This window comes from Hypomesus transpacificus, chromosome 19 (assembly GCF_021917145.1).
Source record: "Hypomesus transpacificus isolate Combined female chromosome 19, fHypTra1, whole genome shotgun sequence".
In the NCBI taxonomy this organism is placed as follows: Eukaryota; Metazoa; Chordata; class Actinopteri; order Osmeriformes; family Osmeridae; genus Hypomesus; species Hypomesus transpacificus.
Genome location: NC_061078.1, coordinates 11,879,087 through 11,901,807, shown reverse-complemented (window position 1 = coordinate 11,901,807; position 22,721 = coordinate 11,879,087). Strand labels below are relative to the sequence as shown.

The 22,721-nt window shown below is 40.1% G+C and overlaps 1 protein-coding gene across 1 annotated transcript in view; it reads left to right on the top strand.

Annotated features, from left to right (window-relative positions):
- Positions 1–3,025: 3,025 nt before the first annotated feature.
- The window catches only part of mapk6 (mitogen-activated protein kinase 6), a 47,086-nt gene continuing 27,390 nt past the window's right edge, over positions 3,026–22,721 (top strand). Inside the window, exons 1-3 of the mRNA XM_047041489.1 lie at positions 3,026–3,156; positions 17,281–18,107; positions 18,248–18,565. Of these exons, the coding sequence (XP_046897445.1) occupies positions 17,871–18,107; positions 18,248–18,565 (555 nt within the window). The 5' untranslated portion in view covers positions 3,026–3,156; positions 17,281–17,870. The remainder of the gene's footprint in view (positions 3,157–17,280; positions 18,108–18,247; positions 18,566–22,721) is intronic.

Below are 22,721 nucleotides of genomic sequence, written 5' to 3'. Positions count from 1 at the left end.
TTAAAGTCACAGTGCATCTGTTTGGCTGAAACATGGCTGCAACCAAACAGTCCAACACAACATTTACTTTTAAATAACTTTACCTTCTACCACAACACCCGTTACAATTGTTACAATCCTATGAACATCATCACCAACACTTTAAAACATCAGGCAAACGGTGGGGTTGGAATATATTGCAAGACAGATGAATACATTGAAGTCAAAACCCCATGCAATACAAATCTTGAATCATTAGTTTTCCACGTTCCACAGTTTCAAATACTTGCTGCAGTTGTATACAGGCCCCAAACATACCAAGTTGACCTATTTAACGAAAATGTTTTACATCTTATTGATGAAATGAATACTTTCCCAGGTGGAAAGATTATCATGGGGGACTTTAACGATAATCTTCTCAATTCTAAAACAATACAAAAACTATTTGAAAAACACAATTACAATCAATTAGTTGATTTTTCAACCACTGATGCTAACACTTTAATAGACTACGTATATACAAATAATGTCAGATTTCATTTATCTGTTGAATTATTGTCAACATACTACAGTCACCATAATGCTATTCTTATTCGCATAAAGTAGCAAACCAATTTTCAGCAAAACAACAGATGCTTAACCAAAACTGACACACTACTATTATCATTACTATTACTATGACCTATTTTACAATGTGTGCATGTATGCATGTCCATATTTTGTCCACTTTACACTTATCATTTAAATAATCCTCTGTTAATATATCTTCCCAAACAACATCCAACATGGGAAGAGGCCCCGGGGAAGACCCAGGACACGCTGGAGGGACTATGTCTCTCAGCTGGCCTGGGAACGCCTTGGGGTCCCCCAGGAAGAGCTGGCGGAAGTGGCCGGGGGGAGGGAAGTCTGGGCCTCCCTGCTTAGGTCGCTGCCCCCGCGACCCGATCCCCGGACAAGCGGCAGATGACGACGACGACGACGACGACGACGACAACAACATCCTGGGGACTACAACACAAGCACACACCCACACACACACACACATACACACACACACACACACTGCCTCTCAATCTCACATACAAAATATTTACATACATACAGTTGTTTGCAATACTTTCCTATGTGCACACTGAATCTTGTGCATTCAAATGTTTGACTACATGCAACCACCCAACATCTGAATACTTTCCAGCCTCCGTACCATATCAGGTGAGTTATATTACATGTTGCAAGTCATTTTTTATAATCATTGTTTACTGTAAAGCTCACGTTGTAAATATTTGTTATATATTTCAGCAACTATCTCAACTTATTCAACTTCCATTGCTTTCATCATTCATCAATCCTGGTCTGGCAACACTAAAACAACACCAGTGAGTTATTGTGTTACAACCACATGACAAAAACTACTCATTACATATGTGCTAATTTAACTACTGTAAAGAGCATAATTGTAAACATTTGCTATTGTCACAGGCGCAACTTTTAATGTCATATTGTCTACTTTATGTTTTCACACAGGCCAACCACAATGATCACAATCAATGTAGCACAACTCAATGGAACATCAACAACTGAATGTACAGAAGTCAAGGAAGTCTTCAACCCCTGGAATTATGAGTTAAATTCACAAGGATGCTGATTGACTATTCTTCAAAACCAACACTCTATTGAATGACAATGCCAAACCTAATACTGGACTTTTTCAACGTCAACCTCTTTAAACCTTTCTCATGCATGGGAATGTATTGAACTCAGCATGGCTAATCACACAATTGGAACATACAACATACACAATATTTCTTATTATACTGGGACACCATACAATGTGTAAACAAATAACTAATTTCCCAAATTGTACACTTCACATACATTCCAAAATAATTGTGTTCAAAACAATGTTATTATTTTGTTTTAAATTGCATTACAATGTATGTCTCTCTATTTTTGCCTTTAAACATTAAACATATTTCTTAAAGCCCCTTTTCCTGTTTTTATTTAGGATTCATTCTAAAATGGTCAACAACCAACTGTCATGTCCCCGGCCTAGGTTTCTGTCTACCACCAGATCACCGCTTCCAGTCCTCAGTCCTCCTACCGGTACCCCCGCTCCACCATCCACCAGCTACCCTCACCCCTCCTCCACATCTCTCTCCCAAATAAAGTCTGCGCACACCCAGAACCTTGTGTGTCGTGGGTTTGGGTCCTCAGTACAGTCGTGACACCACATAGCCTGCAACTAAGCCAAAATTAACAGCCACACCACATAGTGTACATCATTACCCAAAGGTGATTCAACAGGCCACATCAAAAAAGTATGCTTTCTCAACATTGATCAGACACAGCATTTTTCTATTTTATTTTTGTTCATTATGTTTAAATGTTCACTGTATGCACCTACCCACCAAAGTAAATTCCTTTTTTGTGACCACTTACTTGGCGATTAAACATGATTCTGATTCATTGTTTTCTCCATGTCGGGCCCAATCCCAATGTCCAGCCTAAACCCTAAACCCTGACAGACTTAATTGATGTCACCTAGTAAGTAATTGACTGCAAGAGGCTGCAAGGGCTCAAAAGCTCGAAATTGGAATGGAACAGCACTTTGCGGCATTTATCTGGAACGCTGGAATTTATGAACAAAGGACAAACTATAGCCTACACAGGTCTGATTGTATTAACCATAAATGCAATGTGTGTTTAAAATGACACGTTAACCTTTATAAGGGGCCAAGCAGTGTATCCTTACAGCAATCATTTTGGTGTCCCCCTCAGAAATTGCTCTTGAGAAAATGTCATATAATTGCCCCCCCCCCCCCCCAAGTTGACAGCAGATTTTCGCCGCTGGGCTCGATGACCCAGGAACCACCAGGTTACGATCCAATGACCAAACTGTTCACAAAAGAGGAAGGGTTTCATAAAAAGGAATGAAATGTTGAAGTGTAGTATATAGAACAAAGGCTTGGATGGTTTCAAGTTTTAAATGTACCGCCGAATCCTATGGTTTTCGTATCATTCTCCGCCCCTCTCGAATAACTGACGCAGGCTTTGAGCCTGTCTGTTTGCAGTCGTCTGACTGAATGGGGATTGCAACAGATTCACAGAGGAGTCAGCAGATCTCGTCTCAGACACGATTTCGGTTTGAAAATCATATCAGATGATGCGGACGAAATAGTAAGTGGTTACAGTTGATTCGGCCATAACTCTGGTTTATAATGTACGTCGTAGTTAATCGTTGTATTTCGGTTTAAGCGGTTTCTGCATTGCTTTGTGTGGGGGAGAGTGCTTCGACTACGTAGACTAGCTAGTCAACGTCATAGTCAAACTCAGCAGCAGCAGAGCTAGCTAGCAAGCGTGCATGCAGCTATCTTAAACCTACGGTATCCTTTGTTCTTGGTATGAATCACATACTCTTGTGTTGTGCGCATTGATCAAACTGGGTTGTAATCTGACTAGCTTGCTAGCAAATTTGATGTTGTAATCACGATGATCACGGCAATATATTAGAGCTAAATTAAATAATTAGGACGACCTACGCAACAAGGCCGGACGCGCTGTGTTGTACCGACAATTAGCAAGACGGCAAACGTTGATTTCGGACAACATACCAGTCATGCTGGCTGGTTATTTACATTACATTGGTTAATTCACTCTATCAATAAGTTATCTAGCCTATCTAGATAACTGGCTAGTGCTACACGTCAGCCGCGTGCTAGATATAACTAACCTAGCTCTAATTTAATAGTCTAGCATCAAATTGGTTAGAGCTAGCTAGTAGCTAGCTAGATATTTAGCTAAATGGGTAGAGCTAGGGACTGGCCTAGCTCTACCCATTTAGCTAACGCTAAATATCTAGCAAGCTACTGTAGAGCTACTATACCCATTTTAAAACAAGACTTGTGAGCCTTTTAGCTAGTTGATTAATAATATATTAAAGTTAGCACTATCTGTCGTCTAAGCTAGCCTAACCAGTTAGACTAGTTATTTAGTCGTTAACTAGCTCAATTGTTGTAGGCTACACTTGTGACGAAGGGCAGCTTTCGGCAAGTTAGTCTAACCAAACAGATTCATGTCGTCCGACACTACAAGCTAATGTACAGGACAGTAGCTGGCTATATTTGTATGAATTTACACTGTCTTGTTATGCAACGTGTCAAATGTTACAAACCCAGAATACAGAAACGTTTTGTACTACTAGCTAGTCTACTACCGGCGCAAAAATGGGTAGAGCTAGCTCTAACAAGTTAATATTATTGGCCAAGTAGTACAACTGTAATTGTATGACTAAACCGTTTAGCAAATTGCAAACGGTAAGTTCGCTGTGAACTAGCATTATACAGCAGCGAGTTAGCTAGAACTTAACTCCACTTAATGCTTATCAGACGTAGCAGACTAACTGTTAGTTGGCCAGAGCGAGTCAACTAGAGTCGTTTGTTTTGACATAGTACACATGAACATTAATATAATGTTAATTGGCAATAAAATATTGGACTTTAGGGCTTCCCCAACAGTGCATACAAATGTGCAAGCAGGCAGGGAAGTTACATTTGACATTTACAGTTTATTCGATTGGCATTGTTTTTTATTTTATACATAGCGATATACAATTATAGCACAGTCGAAGATCATGGAATTGAAAGGCTACAGTAGTTCCCATGTCATCACCAAATGTTTTAGACAATGGAGAAAGTAGGCTTTTACCTAAATTGCTTCAAAACTCTGTTTGTAGAAGTTGGGTCATATTGTGTTATATTGTTAATCCATCCATTCGGTTTTACTGTTTTACATGATCCAATCCCTAATTATACTTGATTTCTTAAAAAAAGAGTCAATGTCCAATAGGCTAAGTTTGTGTGACGTTATAGCAATTTGAGAGCCATAGAGGTGTAACAATACATGGTACATTACATTGCGGTGCCAAAAATGTAATAATGTCTGTGTTCGATTTCATGCGGTGCCACTTGAAGCTGAGGATGCCATCGGCTTCAAGTCAGCCGGGCTGCAGGCGACACCGGCACTGCATGAAATCGAACGCGCATATTATGTATCGTAGAGTCATAGTTTATCCTATTGGTGGAGCTACCAACACACAACCTCTTGCACCGGCGTCACATGTGCACACAGCATTGAGCATTCACAGCTTTGAACTGGGCAGTAGCCTAGCAGGGCAAAATGAGTTTGGCGCAAACTTACTTACTGTCCAAGACTATAGCCTAAAAGGTAAACAATTGGTGCATGTGGAACAGTTACAAGGGAAACACATCAGAATGCATTCTTAATCCAAATGTTAGATTTCATTTCTGCGCTTTGACAATGGGCCTACTAACGTGAAGCCGGTATTGTTTTCTTCTGTGGCATAACGAGACTGTAGCCAGTACAGTGTTTCCCCTATGTTGATTTTTCCATGGCGGGCCACCACAGTTAAATTTCTGCCGCCACAGTATCAGAATTAGAGCTGTACAAAATTTTAGGCCATCTATCAGCCGTGATTGTTAGAGCGCATGTCGGAGAATAGCACAGACGCGCTTCACAGCGAGTTGAGATTGCGAGTGTGCGTCCTAAGTCGTATAACTTATGTTGTCAGTTCATTTAAGCCTGTTATTGTATTAGTCTATAGTTCTTGCAAATTTTAATTAAGTTAACTGGTGATTTTCGTTGTTTGTATTCTTCCCCTGCTAGCGAAATGCACGTCTGTTGATTCGATAGCGATTGCTGCCCTTGCTCACGTTTGTATTTTAGGTGCATTATTATGCTTAAGAAGCCTAGTTTTAATGAATAAATAGTGAGTATATTATAGGGGTGGAACGGTGCACTGAAGTCACGGTTCGGTTCGTACCGCGGTTCAGACGTCACGGTTCGGTACAATGGGGGGAAAAGCAAAACAAAAATGCAGAAGCAGGGCTCCAGACTAACTGTACATGCAAGTCTTAGCTAAATGTATGATGCGCTTGTCGATCAGTCCTCCTACACCACAATATGATAGGCTACTAGCTGAGCAACAGCGCAAACACAGGCAGGGATACAGTAGCAGCAACGCCGGCCCTGGTCCCTTACATATACAACAAAACACGGACGTTGATGGAGCGCGAGTTGTCAGCTGCACCCTTCGTTTCACTAACGACTGATGGTTGGACTTCGCGTGCTACCGAAAGCTACCTCACGGTGACTGCTCATTTTATTGACTGAGTGGGAAATGAAAGCGTCAGTTCTACAGACACGGCTCCTGTATGAGCAGCACACAAGCACTCACCTAGCTGAGAAGCTACAGAAGGTCGTGGCAGAGTAGAAACTAGAGGCCTGGAAATTTGGAATTTATTGGGTGTGTACAACGTCAGCACACGTTAGCAACAACTCATAGATACTACGCTCTGGATAAAAGCGTCTGCTAGACTAAATGCATGTTCTTGTAAGACAGCAATATCAGCGAGCCCTCAGCATTAGTACCGCAGCTAAAAGTCTAGGAAAGTTTAGGCTATTTTTCGCTATACTTACTCTACGAACATTCATATTTAGCACTAGCGTTGCATAGGCTACGTCTTTAGTGCTGCTGCTGCTGCTAGCTATCTCTGACTCATTCAGGCACAACTCGGCTACACAGATGCTGGCACCAATCAGTTTCAGAGCTAAAGCGGGGCTACAGATTGTCCCTAAAGAACACGAATATCTTACAGTAGTTCCGCATTACATTCATTAATTTGCACGCAAGTTTTATTAATTTTTATACCGTGTATCCTCTGTGTAATTTCATGAGCAGAACCGGGACGCTCGTACCCTATGGTTCGGTACGAATACATGTACCATTCCATCCCTAGTATATTGTTATTATTTGCTACAGAATGCTTAGCCTATCAAGATCAAATGAAGCAGACAGTGTACATGCTTCCGAGTGGCCTACCTTAATCTATAGGCTAGGCCACTGCATTTACAATAAGTTGTTACGTCAATTATTAATTGGCAGCATTTATGCCATTTAGAACATACTGTAAGTTGTCTTTAAGTATGCTAATTGTATTTTCTTTAGGGGAAATAGGACGAAAGTATGTGCAATATTACATTAGCTATTAGACTATACATTAAGCTGCTCCGAAATATAGGGTTAGCACTTTGTTTTGGCCGGGGGGGGGGGGGGGGGGTAGGGGTAGACCTGACCTGCCCCGCCCCCACTGCTAAAGAAAATCCTAGGGGAAACACTGTAGTAGCATGTTTTGTATGTAGGACATAGTCAGGCTTGATGAATATCATCTACACTTTGGTCAGCTGGAGTTTCTCTCTGATGCATATTTCCATTGGTCCATTAAATAGTAACGTCCGTAACGCGGAAAAATGACACTTACCAAGAAAGTAGAACGACTGTTACGCCCCCTCCAATGGCTCAGGAGAGGAGGGGCACGCAACTGCCCTAGGCCGCACAGTGGTGAAGGAAGCGGGAGGGTAGCACCAATAAAAGTGTTTGCCACAACCAAGAATGCCGTGTACACGGTTTTAATAAGTACACATATCTTTACATGCATATCTTTAACATACTGCAAAACAACTTTTCAGTGTTTGTGAAGAATAACTATTTACAAATAAGATGAAACACTGATGTAATGATTATTTTAGTTTTTACTGTTGCTTCGATAGTCTTTTCCTAGTTGACCAACATGTAAAATATTTATATAACTATTTATATAAAGGGAGTCAGATGGCTGAGTGGTGAGGGAGTCGGGCTAGTAATCAGAAGGTTACCGGATCGATTCCTCGCCGTGCCAAATGACGTTGTGTCCTTGGGCAAGGCGCTTCACCCTACTTGCCTCGGGGAGAATGTCCCTGTACTTACTGTAAGTCGCTCTGGATAAGAGCGTCTGCTAAATAACTAAATGTACATGTAAATAACTATTTACAGAATATCCTTATTCTTCTGATAACCAGTAGCAGCTAATCAAAATATGTACTTTACTGCTTTTTACAATGGGGGAAAATGAATAGTGAGCAGAATTAAATTCAAGTTATTTTTATTTTATTTTGCTTGCAATGTTTTAGTTTGGCAGCTCAGTGAAGCACTTAAAACAGTTTTATTTTAATTGTGCTTCAAATAAAACCAATATTATCTACACCTTATTCTTGTTTAAGATCATTTACATAATATATATATGAATGTATATGGAGCGTGATAAAAAGGTGACCTTGAAATTGTGGCGACGCAAGAAAAATTTGGGTGCACCTAAATTGTGTGCTGTTGCACCTAAATACAAAAGTTTGTATTAAACAAGTTATGTTTATTAAACATAACTTAACACAGGGGCGTCATTAGACCCTTTTTACAGGGGCACGGACCCAGTATAAATCTGCTGTGCCCCAGTAAAATCTAAAGTTTGAGTTTTAACAAACCGAAAACACAAAACTTGCATTAACTATAGATGTCCTTGCCAAAGCTGATATCAAACTTGCGTCCCTGAACTGTTATATAGTGGGTTAAGCAAGGGGAGTTTCTATAGCCTAATAGTGCATTGTGCGCAACAAGCTTGGAAGAAGGGATATGAATAGGGGCCTGTGCCCCAGTACAGTTTTATGTCTAACAACGCCACTGACTTAACAGTTAATGCTAGACAACTAGCAACTTTCTCTCTGATAGAACTAGAACAAATAGTTTAAGAAACATGTATATAGTTAATATGTTCTTAAAATACTTAGACATTATAGACTATGTAAGCACGCCACGTATTAAAAGGCTTGGTAGTCAAAGCTAGGTAGACCCAGAGCCATATAAAAAGAGTTTGGACACTTCCATAGACTTCCATTGTAGTCTAATCGAAGAAGGCAGAAGTAAAGCGTAATTTGCGACCTATAGTCCCAAACATTGTATTTTGAACGTTCAACCCCATTCATGTTCAGTGTTACGAATTAAGTTAGCTGATGGTGAAAATAGTTTTAAAATAATGCAGTAATTTGATAAATTTACCAGCTAACTTTGTAACTTAGCTTTGTAACACTGAACATGAATGGCGTAATCGTTTGTGAAAGACCCAGAAAACCACACATTTCCGACGAGGCAAAATCCCGGACAATTTTGGAATCCCTGCCAGACGCATTTTTTAGGTCTCGAAAAGTGGATATGTCTGGGTAAAAGAGGACGTCTGGTCACCCAAATTTTATATAACCAGCTCAGGGTTTTTCCTACATAGAGAACATTTTGGCGCGCGCCAAAGCCGTTTTCCCGAGCGCCAATGTCAAATCCCGAGCGCCAAAGGCAAAAAAAGTGAGGGATGAATAAAAGAAAATAAAACTGTGTTCATCACGCCTGCAATGCATGTCAGCGAATATGTTCTCAATAGTATGTTTCAAGTAGGCTACAGCCGAACCCTCGTTCTGTTTTGATCAATAATAATCAAGTTGATAAGTGTGTGTTCTTGTCTGATCAATACGCAACTGTGAGGTGCGCGAATGGACAGAGCAGCCACTAAACTGTCGTTCCGCTGCGAGGGCCAGCCCAACGTGCACGAATAGTACACCTGTAGCCTACAAATGCAACTTACATTTCCACTCAAAATGCTGACATAAGTTTGATTTATGATTTCAAATACATATAGTGCAGTGTTTCCTCTATGGCTACATTTCTGCCGCCACGGTATTAGAAATCAGGCTATACAAAAGTTTAGTCCGTATATCAGCAGTGATTTTAGAGTGCATGTCGGAGAATAGAGGGTTTTCACCGACGCGTCATCAGACCGGAAGTCGCCATCTTGGAGGCACTCCGCATCACAACAAAGCATTGGCACTGAAGTATGTCCCGAACGTCGTCAAGGAAAATGGTGAATTATTGCCGTGTTTCAGGTTGTACAAATAGGACAGATCGTGAAAAACATTTGGTATATTATCGACTTCCAAAAGTTTTTAAAAACCAGAGAAAGGAATGCCAGAGATTGTCAGAGGAACGGAGGCGCTTGTGGTTGGCAAAGCTCAACCAAGATCTACGAGGGAAAAATCTGGACAACATACGGATTTGTTCGGCACATTTCTTGTCAAATATTGTGAAATGTTTATTTCAGTGGCTCAAAACAAATTTTATATTGTAATGATAATATTTTAAATAGTAAAAACAATGACTGCTTTTATTGTTTTTACTGTGCGCTTATTTTACTGTAAAGCTGACATTGACATAATATAATTCATATCAAACTACTGCATGTGTATGGGTTCGGCGAGAAAACCAGGTAGTTAACAATAACGGGATATCCAACTGAAGGCAAAATCACCGGGTCGTCACGGTTCCAAGTAGAGGGAGCTAACTGGTAGGGATCTGGACTGCCAATAAATCCTAATTTCTCAAAATATCGACCCTTTTCTTGTGGTCCAAGTCCTTCCCTATATTGGATCTGGACGCGTTTTGATGACCATTTCGGTCGTTTAAACATGGCTACAGTTGTACCGAAGAGTATAGAATATATGTTATTTGGTTGTACTCCGTTCAGTTGTTTACACCGAGTGCCTCCAATATGGCCGCGCATCCGGGTTACCACCCAGAACGTGACGTCGGTGAAAACCCTCTATAGCACGGACACGCGCTTCACACCGCAGTTGAGATTGCGCGTGTGCGTCCTTGAGAACTGTAAGTCGTATAACTTGTGTTGTCAGTTCTTAAGCCCGTTATTGTATAAGTCTATAGTTCTTGCAAATTTAAATCAAGTTAACTGGTGATTTTTGTTGTTTGTATTCTTCCCCTGCTAGCTAAATAGCACATGTCTGTTGATTTGATAGCGATTGCTGCCCTTTCTCAGGTTTGTATTTTAGGTGCATTATTATGCTAAAGTAGTTTTAATTAATAAAAAGTGGGTTTATTGTTAATATTTGCTACAGAATGCTTAGCCTATCAAGATCAAATGAAGCAGGCAGTGTACATGCTTCTGAGTGGCCTACCTTAATCGATAGGCTAGGCTACTGACCATTTACAATAAGTTGTTATGTCAATTATTAATTGGCAGCATTTATGCCATTTAGAACATACTTTATAACTTTATTGCTTTAGGGGAAATAGGACGAAAATATGTGTGTGTGTGTTGGGTGGGGGGGGGGGGGGGTGCAAAACACTTGGGAATAAATACATTGATAAAAAAAAAAGAATATATATATATATATATATATATATATATGTATATATATATATATGTATATATATATGTATATATATGTAATAAATGGCCTTGCGTTAGAAAAGAACTTTGAAAATGTAATAACAGAGCCAATAATGTAATAACTGATGTATCACTTTATTTTATCTTCAATTTCTGGAAATAAAGTGTCACTCTTAGCCTTAATATTGCATCTTGCAACACATGTTTAAATATCTGACCTTACAGATGCCCCTCCACCCTCAAACCTCACTTTTAGGGTTCCATTATAGTACTCCGTGTATCCAACTCTTTGACCATGCAAGCGCTTTGATGGAGTCGTGAGTCTTTCTAAGTTCTGCGTTCCAGTTTTCAGTATGGTTTTGCAATTCACCGCCGGAACGCTAGGGGCTGCGGGAATGAGTCGTTATCTGACCAATGACAGCCCCGCGGTCTCCATTGGTCTCAGTCGCCTCGACTGGTAACATTTTTTGGAGGGACACGTCGGGCTACCATAAGCAAAGCTTTACTTTTACTCTGGGATTCTTGAATTGGCCAAAACACTGTTAGGGCCATTCTTATCTACAAAGTAACATTCAATTGCTTGCAGATTTGGCTGAAAATGAAATAACTGAGCCGATAATGTATGATATGTAAATATGACTGCAGCCCCCTCATTCAATAATATCATATCATACTGCTTTAATCACCAATATTTAAAAGCTAAATGTTTGTCTAATGCTTATAATCTAGATGCTGCTCCTAAACTGATTTAATGCACTCATTCATCCACATATGCAAAACCATGCCATACCGGGAAGAAATTACGACACACGCACAGGCCCGTCGCGACAAGGCAAGCGAAACAAGCAATTGATTGGGGCGCCGAGCTGGCTTGGGGCCCCCAAGACAACTACTGGTTAAGAATAAAATGCAACGACAAAATGTGTGGGCGCCCCTTTGATAGTCAATGCAGTAAAGTGCAATGATACTGTTATCGGGATCCCCCTCAAGGGGCCCCTCTCATGATCTGTGCTGCTGGCAAAATACAAAACCTTGTCAGTCGGCACTCATCATGGAGCGTAATTATCAAAAACAGATACAGGTGGGTTAAAGAGTGAGACTAGAGTGATGTGAAGTCCTAGTGAATGCTTGATAAGTAGGCTATAATACGGTAAATAAACAAATAATTAGGCTAATTGACGTTTTCGGCGCGCGCGGTGTGCGCACGCATTAAACCGGTATCAGTACCACCAAGAAATAAAAACTACTTTCGCCCCTGATCTAAAGAGACGGTTATGTTTCACAGTTATGTTTTACAACTTTGAACACGGGATAATACAACTTGTGGGGTATACTACAAAGAGAGATTGGTGAGTTAGCGAAGTATGTTTTGCTCAAAGCAAGGGTATGTGGTGACACAAAAGTGGCTTTTTAACCTGGCTTTTATTTTTTATGCTGCAAACTTAACCTGGAACAGGTTATGTCTAAGTTAGAGCGCAAAACATGTAAAAGCACGGCCTACTAACCAAACTTGAAGTTACTTCATGTGAGAAATGTATGAGGGGAGCTCCTCCTATCCAAACATTTAATGTACCTAGATGTGTTGAGTGCTAACATGTGCAGATATGAATGCCTGCTGTGTTTGGCCCTTGAGGGCCTCAAAATGGGAGAAAAAATGTGTTTGATCAAACATTCAGGCAACAATCTCATTCTCATTTTAAATGAACCAGTATATTACACAGTTCTGAATGGCCAACATCATCGCAATAGAATCAGAATCAGAAGATGCAATACAGCCTCAACATGAGAACACGCACAGAGTCTGAGCTAAAAGCCTGGTTTGACAGGTAAATATACTATGAACTCAAACCTTCAGGGCTTGCGGAGCTAACTCAAAGATTTCCGAGTGTCACTTTCTTCGTAATATACCCCACTGGCATATATTTATATATATATATATATAGTTATAACTGAGAATTTTAAATTAATTGCAATACACAGTCAATATTCTATTGCAAAACATGCTGAATAACTCAGTAGGTTAGTTCATATTATTCTCTAAGCAGTTATTTTGTCATTAAGTTAAATTTTCATATCAGGCTTAGCTAACACAATTAAATTCCTTAATCTACACTGTCATCTAATGGATAAAACTGAAATAAAACTAGCCTACTTGGGTATAAACCTAACAGCTGTCTTATTAACAGATATTTCTGCACAGCAATAACAAATGATATCTATTTACATTTAGTCATTTAGCAGATGCTCTATTTATCTACAACAACTATGTAAACTATGCTAGCAATTTTACAGTTTTACAGTTAGATTACACTTTATGAGTTCAGGTACATGTGTGCTGTTAAGTTATTTTAGTATTAAAGTGTCTTTTATACACATTGATGAGGCGACTGTGACCAATAGGGACCGCGGGGCTGTCATTGGTCAGATAACGACTCATTCCCGCAGCCCCTAGCGTTCCGGCGGTGAATTTTAAAACCATACCAAAAACTGCAACGCAGAACTTAGAAAGACTCAAGACTCCATCAAAGGGCCTGCATGGTCAAAGAGTTGGATACTCGGCGAAACATAAGGGAACCCTAAGAGCCTTAAAAGAACCTTTTAAGGCCTCCCTTGGAGGGGGATTCAAGGGTGGAGGGGTATCTGTAAGGTCGGATATTTAATCCGACCTAATAATTATCTGTTGCAAGATCCAATATTAAGGCTAATAGTGACACTTTCTCTCCATAAATTGAAGATAAAATAAAGTAATACCTCAGTTATTACATTATTGGCTCGGTTATTACATTTTCAAAGTTTTTTTTCCAATGCGAGGCCAATAACGTAATAACCAGCCAATAACGTAATAAGTTATTACATTAATGGCAAAACGTTATTACTAGTGCTGTCAGTTTAACGCGTTATTAACGGCGTTAACGCAAACCCAAATTAACGGCGTCAAGTTTTTTATTGCGCAATTAACGCTCTTTTTGGCCTAGCAAACTTTGTAGTTTTTTTCACATGCTCTTGCAACAATTACCGACGTTAGAAAGACTACAACACCACACCGGATCTAGCTAGACCAGAAATAAAACAACAGGCACGTCACACACACACTTGTTTGGATTGCGAGCCGGCTAAAGAGTAGTAGCAGAGCCCGTTTACGGATATTAGACATTCTCTGGTAGTAGGCTAACGTTACGTTTTGAGTGGATGGCGAGCGCGAGACGCCGAAATGGATGCCAATAAGATTCTGAATGGAAAGTTTACTTTTAAAAAGTTGCCAAATGGTTCCATTGACGACCAAAGTGATCTGTGTGTTTTGTCGTTGTAAACTGAGTTATCATCGCAGCACGTCCAGTCTGAAATACCACTTGATGGCCAAGCACACAGCTGATGCGATTCATGCGAATTCTCCGCCCCCTCGTCAAAGCCAGGCGATTGCAATGTTTTTTTCAATAAAAAAATATTTGCACGAAGCAATCCGAACCACTTTTCCATGTTGATAAGAGCTTCAAAATTGAAAAAAGAATGGGACAAAAAGAAATCAAGGGACATTTAGAATAGATAAAAATGTGCGATTAATTGATTAATCGCGAGTTAACTTTGACATTAATGCGATGAATCGCGATTAAATATTTTAATCGTTTGACAGCACTAGTTATTACATTATTGGCTCAACAACTTTATTACATTATTGGCAATTTATTACGTTATTGGTTTTATTACATTTAAATTATTACGTTATTGGCCGTTATTACATTATCGGTTGCTACAGACCCTCTCACTGGACATAATAATAAAATGTTTTATTGAATGCAATTGGTTGCCTTGTATATTCTGTTCTATTTACCAAAGGGCAATTCCATGCAAAGGTCACCCTTACCATAGAAAATAAAGTTGTGCCCACACAAATATAAATGTTCACTTAGGTCTATATTTTGTTGCATGTAAGCACTCTGATCAAAATTTATAGACAATTGCACTCTTTTACATACTATACAAGTTGTGCACTCATGCAAAAAAAACATTTGTCAAATGGCCGTTCTGTTCCATTTCAAGAACGGGGTAAATGGACAGTTTTCAATAAAATGTTACAATTTAAAATGTTCCTGATTGACAAGGGAATGATAGAGCATTGTGTATGCTCAGCTTGAGTTAAAAGCACAACTCCTTAAATGCATTAAGTCTCTTGTTTATGAGTCAGTGAGTTCCATGGCCAAGTCACGTCCGTAATGTTTTGTAGAATAAGTTTATGCCTATCAAACAGTGCCGATGCTACAACATCCAAAGTTTCTGTGCAAAGCTTATTTATACCAATGGTTAGTTTAATTAACACATCTTGCCCCTTTGTTACTTTTAAAAACGTTAATGATGTGTTATGGACGTGACGTTACGGACGCTACACAATGTAAATCTTCACAATACACTGTTCGCAACACAATGGAAATGTTCTCAAATGAAACGGCAAAGCTGACAATCGTGTTTTTGGCTGTATAACCCCTTTCACTGACGTGTTTCAGTGAAACAGACATTCCAGTCATGATTATAGTCGGAATCATGGGTAACATGATATAGCCTAAACATATTTTCAACAATCGAAATCTTCTCCAATGATACTGAAATTTCGAGTAGCCTAATTGTCTTGCCGCAACTGTCTTTGCCATAACCTCGATCCCCGCTCCATGTTTATAATATTTACTTCCTACAAGAGAGGCAAGTCGAAAGTGCTCGAGGGACTCGATTGGGTTAGGCATTTAAGGCGGCGCTCATACCTGTCGGATCAAGCTTATTAATAGTTTAGTGTTGAAAATCAGTGTAGGGACACTGACTGTCTCCCCACCTTCAAGAAAAGGCTCAAGACGCACTTTTAGCATGTCTGCTAAATGCATAAATGTAAATGTAATGTAAAATCCCTATTCATGTAGGCGTTTTATATATTTGCAGAAGACTGGTCCAGACTCGTCATATCCGAAATGCTGGTTTTCCAAAAAAGACAAATATATATATAATTTATTTTTGTGTTTATTACTCAAAATAATTTGTAAGACTGGGTGAGAGTATTCACAGCTAAAGAGGATTGGTGACCATTCTGAACTTTTATAATAGTAATTTGACAACAACGCCATCTAAAAAAAGATAAGGGGTCCTTTTCTTGTACCCAGCGCAATTGACTTTGTACAATGTACAAAGTACAAAGTATCTCTCCTATTTTGTACTCAACGGAAAGCGGACTTTTCCCTTCACAGACGCACATCGGTAAATTAGGGAATGAACTTGCGCTCCCAGGGCAGTTCAGCGAAAAGAGCCCTCCTTTCTTGTCTTAAATTGAGCTGGTGTGAGCTACAGTATGATAGCTAGCATAGCCATTTCTAGCTCTGCTTGACGATATTGCTGCCGAGTGTTATGAGTTAATGTAATACATAAATGTTAATAAAGTATCAGACATACACATAATACAACACACCAGTAACCAATTGATATTATGTGTTAATATACCGAAAATGTCAGTAAATCGAGATGCTGCTATTGTCTGTCCCGTTGAAAACCTTCAAACAGGTTGCCAGCAGTGGGTTTTTTTTTGCGAGCTACTTGAACCAAGGGAACACTTGTCGGCCAGATCAGAGAGTGTCGTAACTCTCTTTTTATATGGCTCTGGCCCATTGGTTGCGAATTGTCGCTCGCGCGTCATTATGCTATGTTCACATCGTGCAGTCGCGACTCCGTCACTTGCTTTCCATATGAAATCAATGGTATGCTTCATCACGCTGTTGTTCCGTGTATTGACAACAGCCCGTCACTCGCGCACTGTGCGAACTTAAATTATTAAGTTCGCACGTACATATTTTTAGGCGCAAATGCGAGTGAAATGCTCGCACTGTAGAGCCCTGCCCATCCCTACTGGTAACTGTATCAGCTAACAGTAAGCATGTACTGTGCAGTAGGCTTATTTGCAAGCGTTTTGTGAACACATTTATAGTGGCACCATAACGATTATTTGCACTAGCACAAATGCTCCCAATTATATTTTGTGGTTGTAGATCATTTTGGAAGTATATATGGTCCAGACAGCCCTGATACTGTATAATACTTGTACTATGCTAGTCTGATATTAGAAATTACGTTATTTGAACTATCCAGTAATTGATGCTTAAACATCTTGATTTTGTGATGTAGGCTACATTTTTATTATTATGTTTTTGTCTTTCAGGTTACGGCCATGTAAAATGGAGGATAGTTTTGATTGCGACTGTGGTGAGCTTGAGCCACCTGATCACTGAGGGGAAGACAATTCAGTAAATGACGGATTTTGGATCAGGCAGTTAAAAAAAGAAAAGAAACTGAGAACAGGTGTATATGTGTATATACACATATAAATATAACATATGTTTTGTGGTGTTATGTACATTTGTATGCAGCTGCTCAGGAACAGTCACACACTGAATGTATTAGCACTGTGAAGATGCAACTAGATACTTTTGTAATTTCTCATGAGTTCAAAACCTTTTCATTGACCTCAATTTCCATTCCATTTGCTTTTTTGATAACTTTATTTTCAGTTCAATCCACAAATGTAAAAAACAATTATATGAACTTTCTATGTTTTATTATTATTTTTAACTAAAATTTGATTACAGATTAGGGCATTAAATCAGACATTGAGGGATACATGGGGGGAATACAGTAATTTTTCAAGTAAGCAAAATAATTACATCCTGAAGTTGGGGAAATTGGTTGCTTCATCGAAAGCCAAAATAGCATAGAGAACAGCAAGGCGACTGCAACAACAAATTAATCAAGATGGCAGAGAAGTTTGAGTCTCTGATGAACATCCATGGTTTTGATCTGGGCCCCCGCTACATGGACCTGAAGCCTCTGGGCTATGGAGGGAATGGGCTAGTGTTCTCAGCGGTGGACATGGACTGTGACAAACGTGTAGCTGTCAAAAAGATTGTCCTCACTGACCCCCAGAGTGTGAAACATGCCCTCAGAGAGATCAAGATCATCAGGCGCCTTGACCATGACAACATTGTCAAAGTAAGAACAACAGCTCATTTTAAAATGATCCCACTTAAAGGCATACACTGTTTGCTGTCTGTCTACCGTGTTGACTGCAGCAGGCAAACCTGCTGTAATTTAATAACATTTGGATTCCTGTTTTTTTGCCTCGTCTACAGGTGTTTGAGACACTGGGCCCCAGTGGTCGCAGACTAACTGAGGACTTAGCGTCTTTGACCGAGGTAAACTCTGTCTATATTGTACAGGAGTACATGGAGACAGACTTATGCCAGCTCCTGGAGAGGGGGCTCCTTTCTGAGGGCCATGCCAGGCTCTTCATGTACCAACTCCTCAGGGGCCTCAAGTACATACATTCTGCCAATGTGCTGCACAGAGACCTGAAGCCTTCCAACCTGTTTGTCAACACTGAGGACTTGGTGCTTAAGATAGGGGACTTTGGGCTGGCACGGATCATGGACCCACACTACTCACACAAGGTAAGCACTACACACAAATAAGTAGGCTGTTTTTAGGGTTATAAAACTGATGTACTTTGACTTTACTTTCTAACCTTTGTGTAATGAGTTTGAGTTCAATGCCACAAATGTCTGAGTTTAGCATATAGGTTGTTGATGGATGATACTTATTTTAGTAACTTACTTATACTTATTTTTAACACTAGAGGTGACAAGCAGGGGTCATTCCTAGATGTGTTTTATAACCCATTAGATTAGTATTTATTTTTCACACCGGGAAAAGCGAATTTAAGGATATTTTGCTCATTTTTCGGTTTAAATGGTGCCATCTGCGCATTCTGCCATTTTTTGTTGCCTTTCAAGGCTGTGAGTTGCTTGTCAATCAGCAGATGTTGCAAGGGTTCTGTCATTCAGGCAAAGATTATATTAGTTTTGCACAGTATACCGGTACTGGTACTTGGGGTGCACGATAAATCGACTCAATATTGTTTTTGTGATATCACGTTGTGCGATATCAATATCGAAAATGTCCCAAAAAGTATGCAATATTTTGTGGAAAGATGCGCCGAGGCTGTGTTGTGATAAATTTAGAGCCCGCATATCTCATTGGCCAGTTGCCCTGTCACACATCCACACTTCAACAGTGTGAGTGAAGAGGGAGATGGAGACAGCGAAATAAGCGATAAGTGAAAGGACAGAAAGAGAAAGTGCAAACTGCGAATCAAGTGTGTGGAGCAAAAGGAAAGAAGAGACAGAAAAGTACGAATATTAGTGTGGCTCAGGGAGATGACAAAATTATGGACAGTGTTTCCCACAGATTAGAAATCTATTTGTGGCAGGGGGGTTGGGGGTTGTTTCATGTCACAAGGGGGTGGGGGGTTCAAAATAATTCCTTTGTTAATAATTTGTTACACAGAACTTTATTTGATTAAATATTAATCCAAAATGATTCACACCTTCATCAGCAACAAACAAATATTTTCTGCATATGCAGGTAGCAACACTAGTGCTAAATAACAATTTAACTGGTCGGCTCCATGATGCCGGGTAAGTAGCTAGCTCCTGAGACTTCTCACCAAAAGAATGAAGGGGAACCTTCAATTAAGACATGTTCGTAGGTACCTAGCGAAAAGTAGCCTCAACTTTCCTAGATCTTTAGCTACGGCATTAATGCTGAAGGCTTGCTGACATCTGTCTGTCTTACTAGAATGGCGTATGTATGCATTGTTGCTAACATGTGCTGATGTTGTGACTGTGTATGTATGTGAGAAAGACGCTTAAGTGACAGAGAGCAGGGTAAGAAAATGCAGCTGAACGAATACGCTGCATAAATATATATTTACGAAATGCAATATGTCGGTAGGTGTTGATTTAATGTCGCACCGCGACTAATTAGTCTATGTGTGGGAAACACTGATGGAAATTGAAGAGGAAACGTTAATAGCCAAAAATGCACAGTAATATATAGGGGTGGAACGGTACATGTATTCGTATTGAACCGAAACGGTACAGGAGTTCGGTGCATGAAATTACACAAATACACGGTATAAAAATAAATAAGTTGCGTGCCAATTAATTAACTTGTTTCCCAGTCACAGTAGTACAGGCGAGTGAGTGGTGGATAAGACGAGCACTGTGTGTCGGCGTTGTTCAGCAGTAGTGGGGCATGTGAGTGGAAATACATCTAACATGCTAATGCATGTAACGCATCTGGATAAGAGCGTGTGCTAAATTACTAAAAATATCCAACGCCATCACCCAGGTGTGCTAATCACTGGAACAAGACAAAAAAAACTGTTGAACTTCTCCTCCCTACAGTGCTTAACCAGCCTTTAGATACACATACAAATAGGGCCAAAAAAGTCACTGAAGCAATCAGAATTTACATGTCATCTTCAATGCGCCGTATTCACTTGTGGGGAACCTGGTTTGTTTTGGTTTTCCCTCCATTGTACCGAACTTGTACCAAACTGTGATGTCAGCGACTTCAGTGTACAGTTCCACCCCTAGTAATATCCCATAAAAAATCTGCCACAGAGCTAGAAAAGCAAACATCGCTAAGCGATTGCTTTTGCTAGTGGTAACTACGACAAGAGCTCCAAGAGACATAATTAAATCACCAAAGCTGTAACATACTATTTGGCCAAAGACATGATGCCCATTTATACAGTCAGTGGCGACTGGTCATTAGGGGCAGGTCCCCACCTGTTATCAACAGAAAGAACTGCAACAAAATTGTTATTTTTAATTTCTCGAACATTTTTATTTTCGTTTACTTCGAATAATTTATTATCTATGAATATAGCGTCTTCTTAAATTGTTTCGTTTCATTCGTTTGTGTTAATAATTTATTTAATGTTCATTGATCCCTGCCTTGTTGCTTCAGACTGCGTTCTGCCTATTCGAGTTAGCATAAGCTAATCGTGAAGGTGGGGCTCTGGTGGGGCTAGCCCCTCTCTCACAATGCAATGTACATTGGACGTGGGAAAGTATTAATACGAATGCTCAGAATGTAATGTAAAGTAGATCACACAAATTTGATGCTAGTGGGGCTGAGAGCCAGTTGTCCCACCACAGCGTCATTTCGTATTTCAGACCTGATTGGCTATCTGTCTTTCTGGCGCCAACATTAGTCGGCAAAAAGGAGAGCGTGGTGGGGCTAGCCCCTCTTTCACAATGCAATGTACATTGGAGGTGGGAAAGTATTAATACGCATGCTCAGAATGTAATGTAATGTGGATCACACAAATTTTATGCCAAGTGGGGCTGAGAGCCGGTTGCCCCAATACAGCGTCATTTTGTATTTCAGCCCTGATTGGCTGCTTGTCGCCAACATAAGTCGGCAAGAAGAGCGAGGAGATGTAGCTAGATTGTCTTAGCTAGCTTGTTAGCTTCACAAATGCCAGATAATTTGAGAAAATGAATAAAGTGGATTTAATACTTGAGCACCGGTTGTATACCCTATAAACCCTTAATGTGGAGGAAAAAGTTGACGTAAAGCAGCTTAAGTGGTGCCCATCAGCCACGATATTGTCATCGCTCAAACTGCTGGTAAAAGTAACCGCAGATTTAACGTGAAGGGTTTTTTGAAGAAGAGTGGCTAACGGTTAGTCTAGTTAGCATACAAAAGAAGGCACCTTTCTCTTCAAGTGAGCTCTCAGCCTTGGTGAGTGAAAGCATATTTTATCATCCTGCCTTTGTGGTGCTGGCCTGTGCATTGGTCATATGGGGGCTGGATCGATGGTGACGTGTCAGTGTGTCCATGCTTATCTGGTTGTTGTCATAGAATAGATCTGTATCCCTAAAAAGTTGTATTTCTGCTTCGTTGTGGCCTTACTGTTGTGTTGAGCTCATTGCTGTTTGCGCAGGGCCCTGTAGGGACATTGGTTCGGAGCTTGGTTGCATTCCTAATTTAGGTTTGTAAATATGACAGTGGTAATTTTACATGTGTGTGAGAGACAAGGAGAGCAATTACACAAGAAGGTCCCTCTCTCTCCAGTTAAAATTTTGCCTTTAAAAAAGATTGCTGCCCAATACTTGTGCAAAACCTGCCTTGCTAACGTTACTACCTCATGGGGCAACATCACCAACCTAATTCAGCCCTAAAAAATGCCACAAAGCCATGTACGATGCATAGCTAAAATGCTGAATACCAGTGTGTCAAATAACCCCCAACAGCAGGGCCGAGCACACGCTATGGCTAAGGTTGCCCGGGCACCTGCCCGTTTGCCCTCCTCGAGTCAAAGTGCCCCTCCGAGGAAAATGAATAAATAATAGTGAATTTAAACAGCTGCAGAATTTCATGTAGACCTAGATTTAAAAAATCGCCATCCGAAACATTTCATAAAGTTGCCTTAATCACTTCCAATCGATAAGCCTATGGGCAACGAGAGTGCGCCTTACTCTGTTTACTCTGCGGTAGCTACTGCACGCAACCGCCACCTGAGCCTGCATTTTCTTGCACTTAAGAGACGGTCACGGTTGTTTTATTCTGTGTCCATAAAAAACTGCTTTGAAGTTGTCAGAAAAGGTGAGTTTTAAGTTGGAGAAATGTATAACAAACGAACAATCATCATCAAGTTTTATGAAATAAATTAAAATCTTCATAAATCCAGGCTCAGTTTGCCACGTTTAGCCTAAATAATCAGACGGCTAGCTTGCCTACCAGACAACCAGC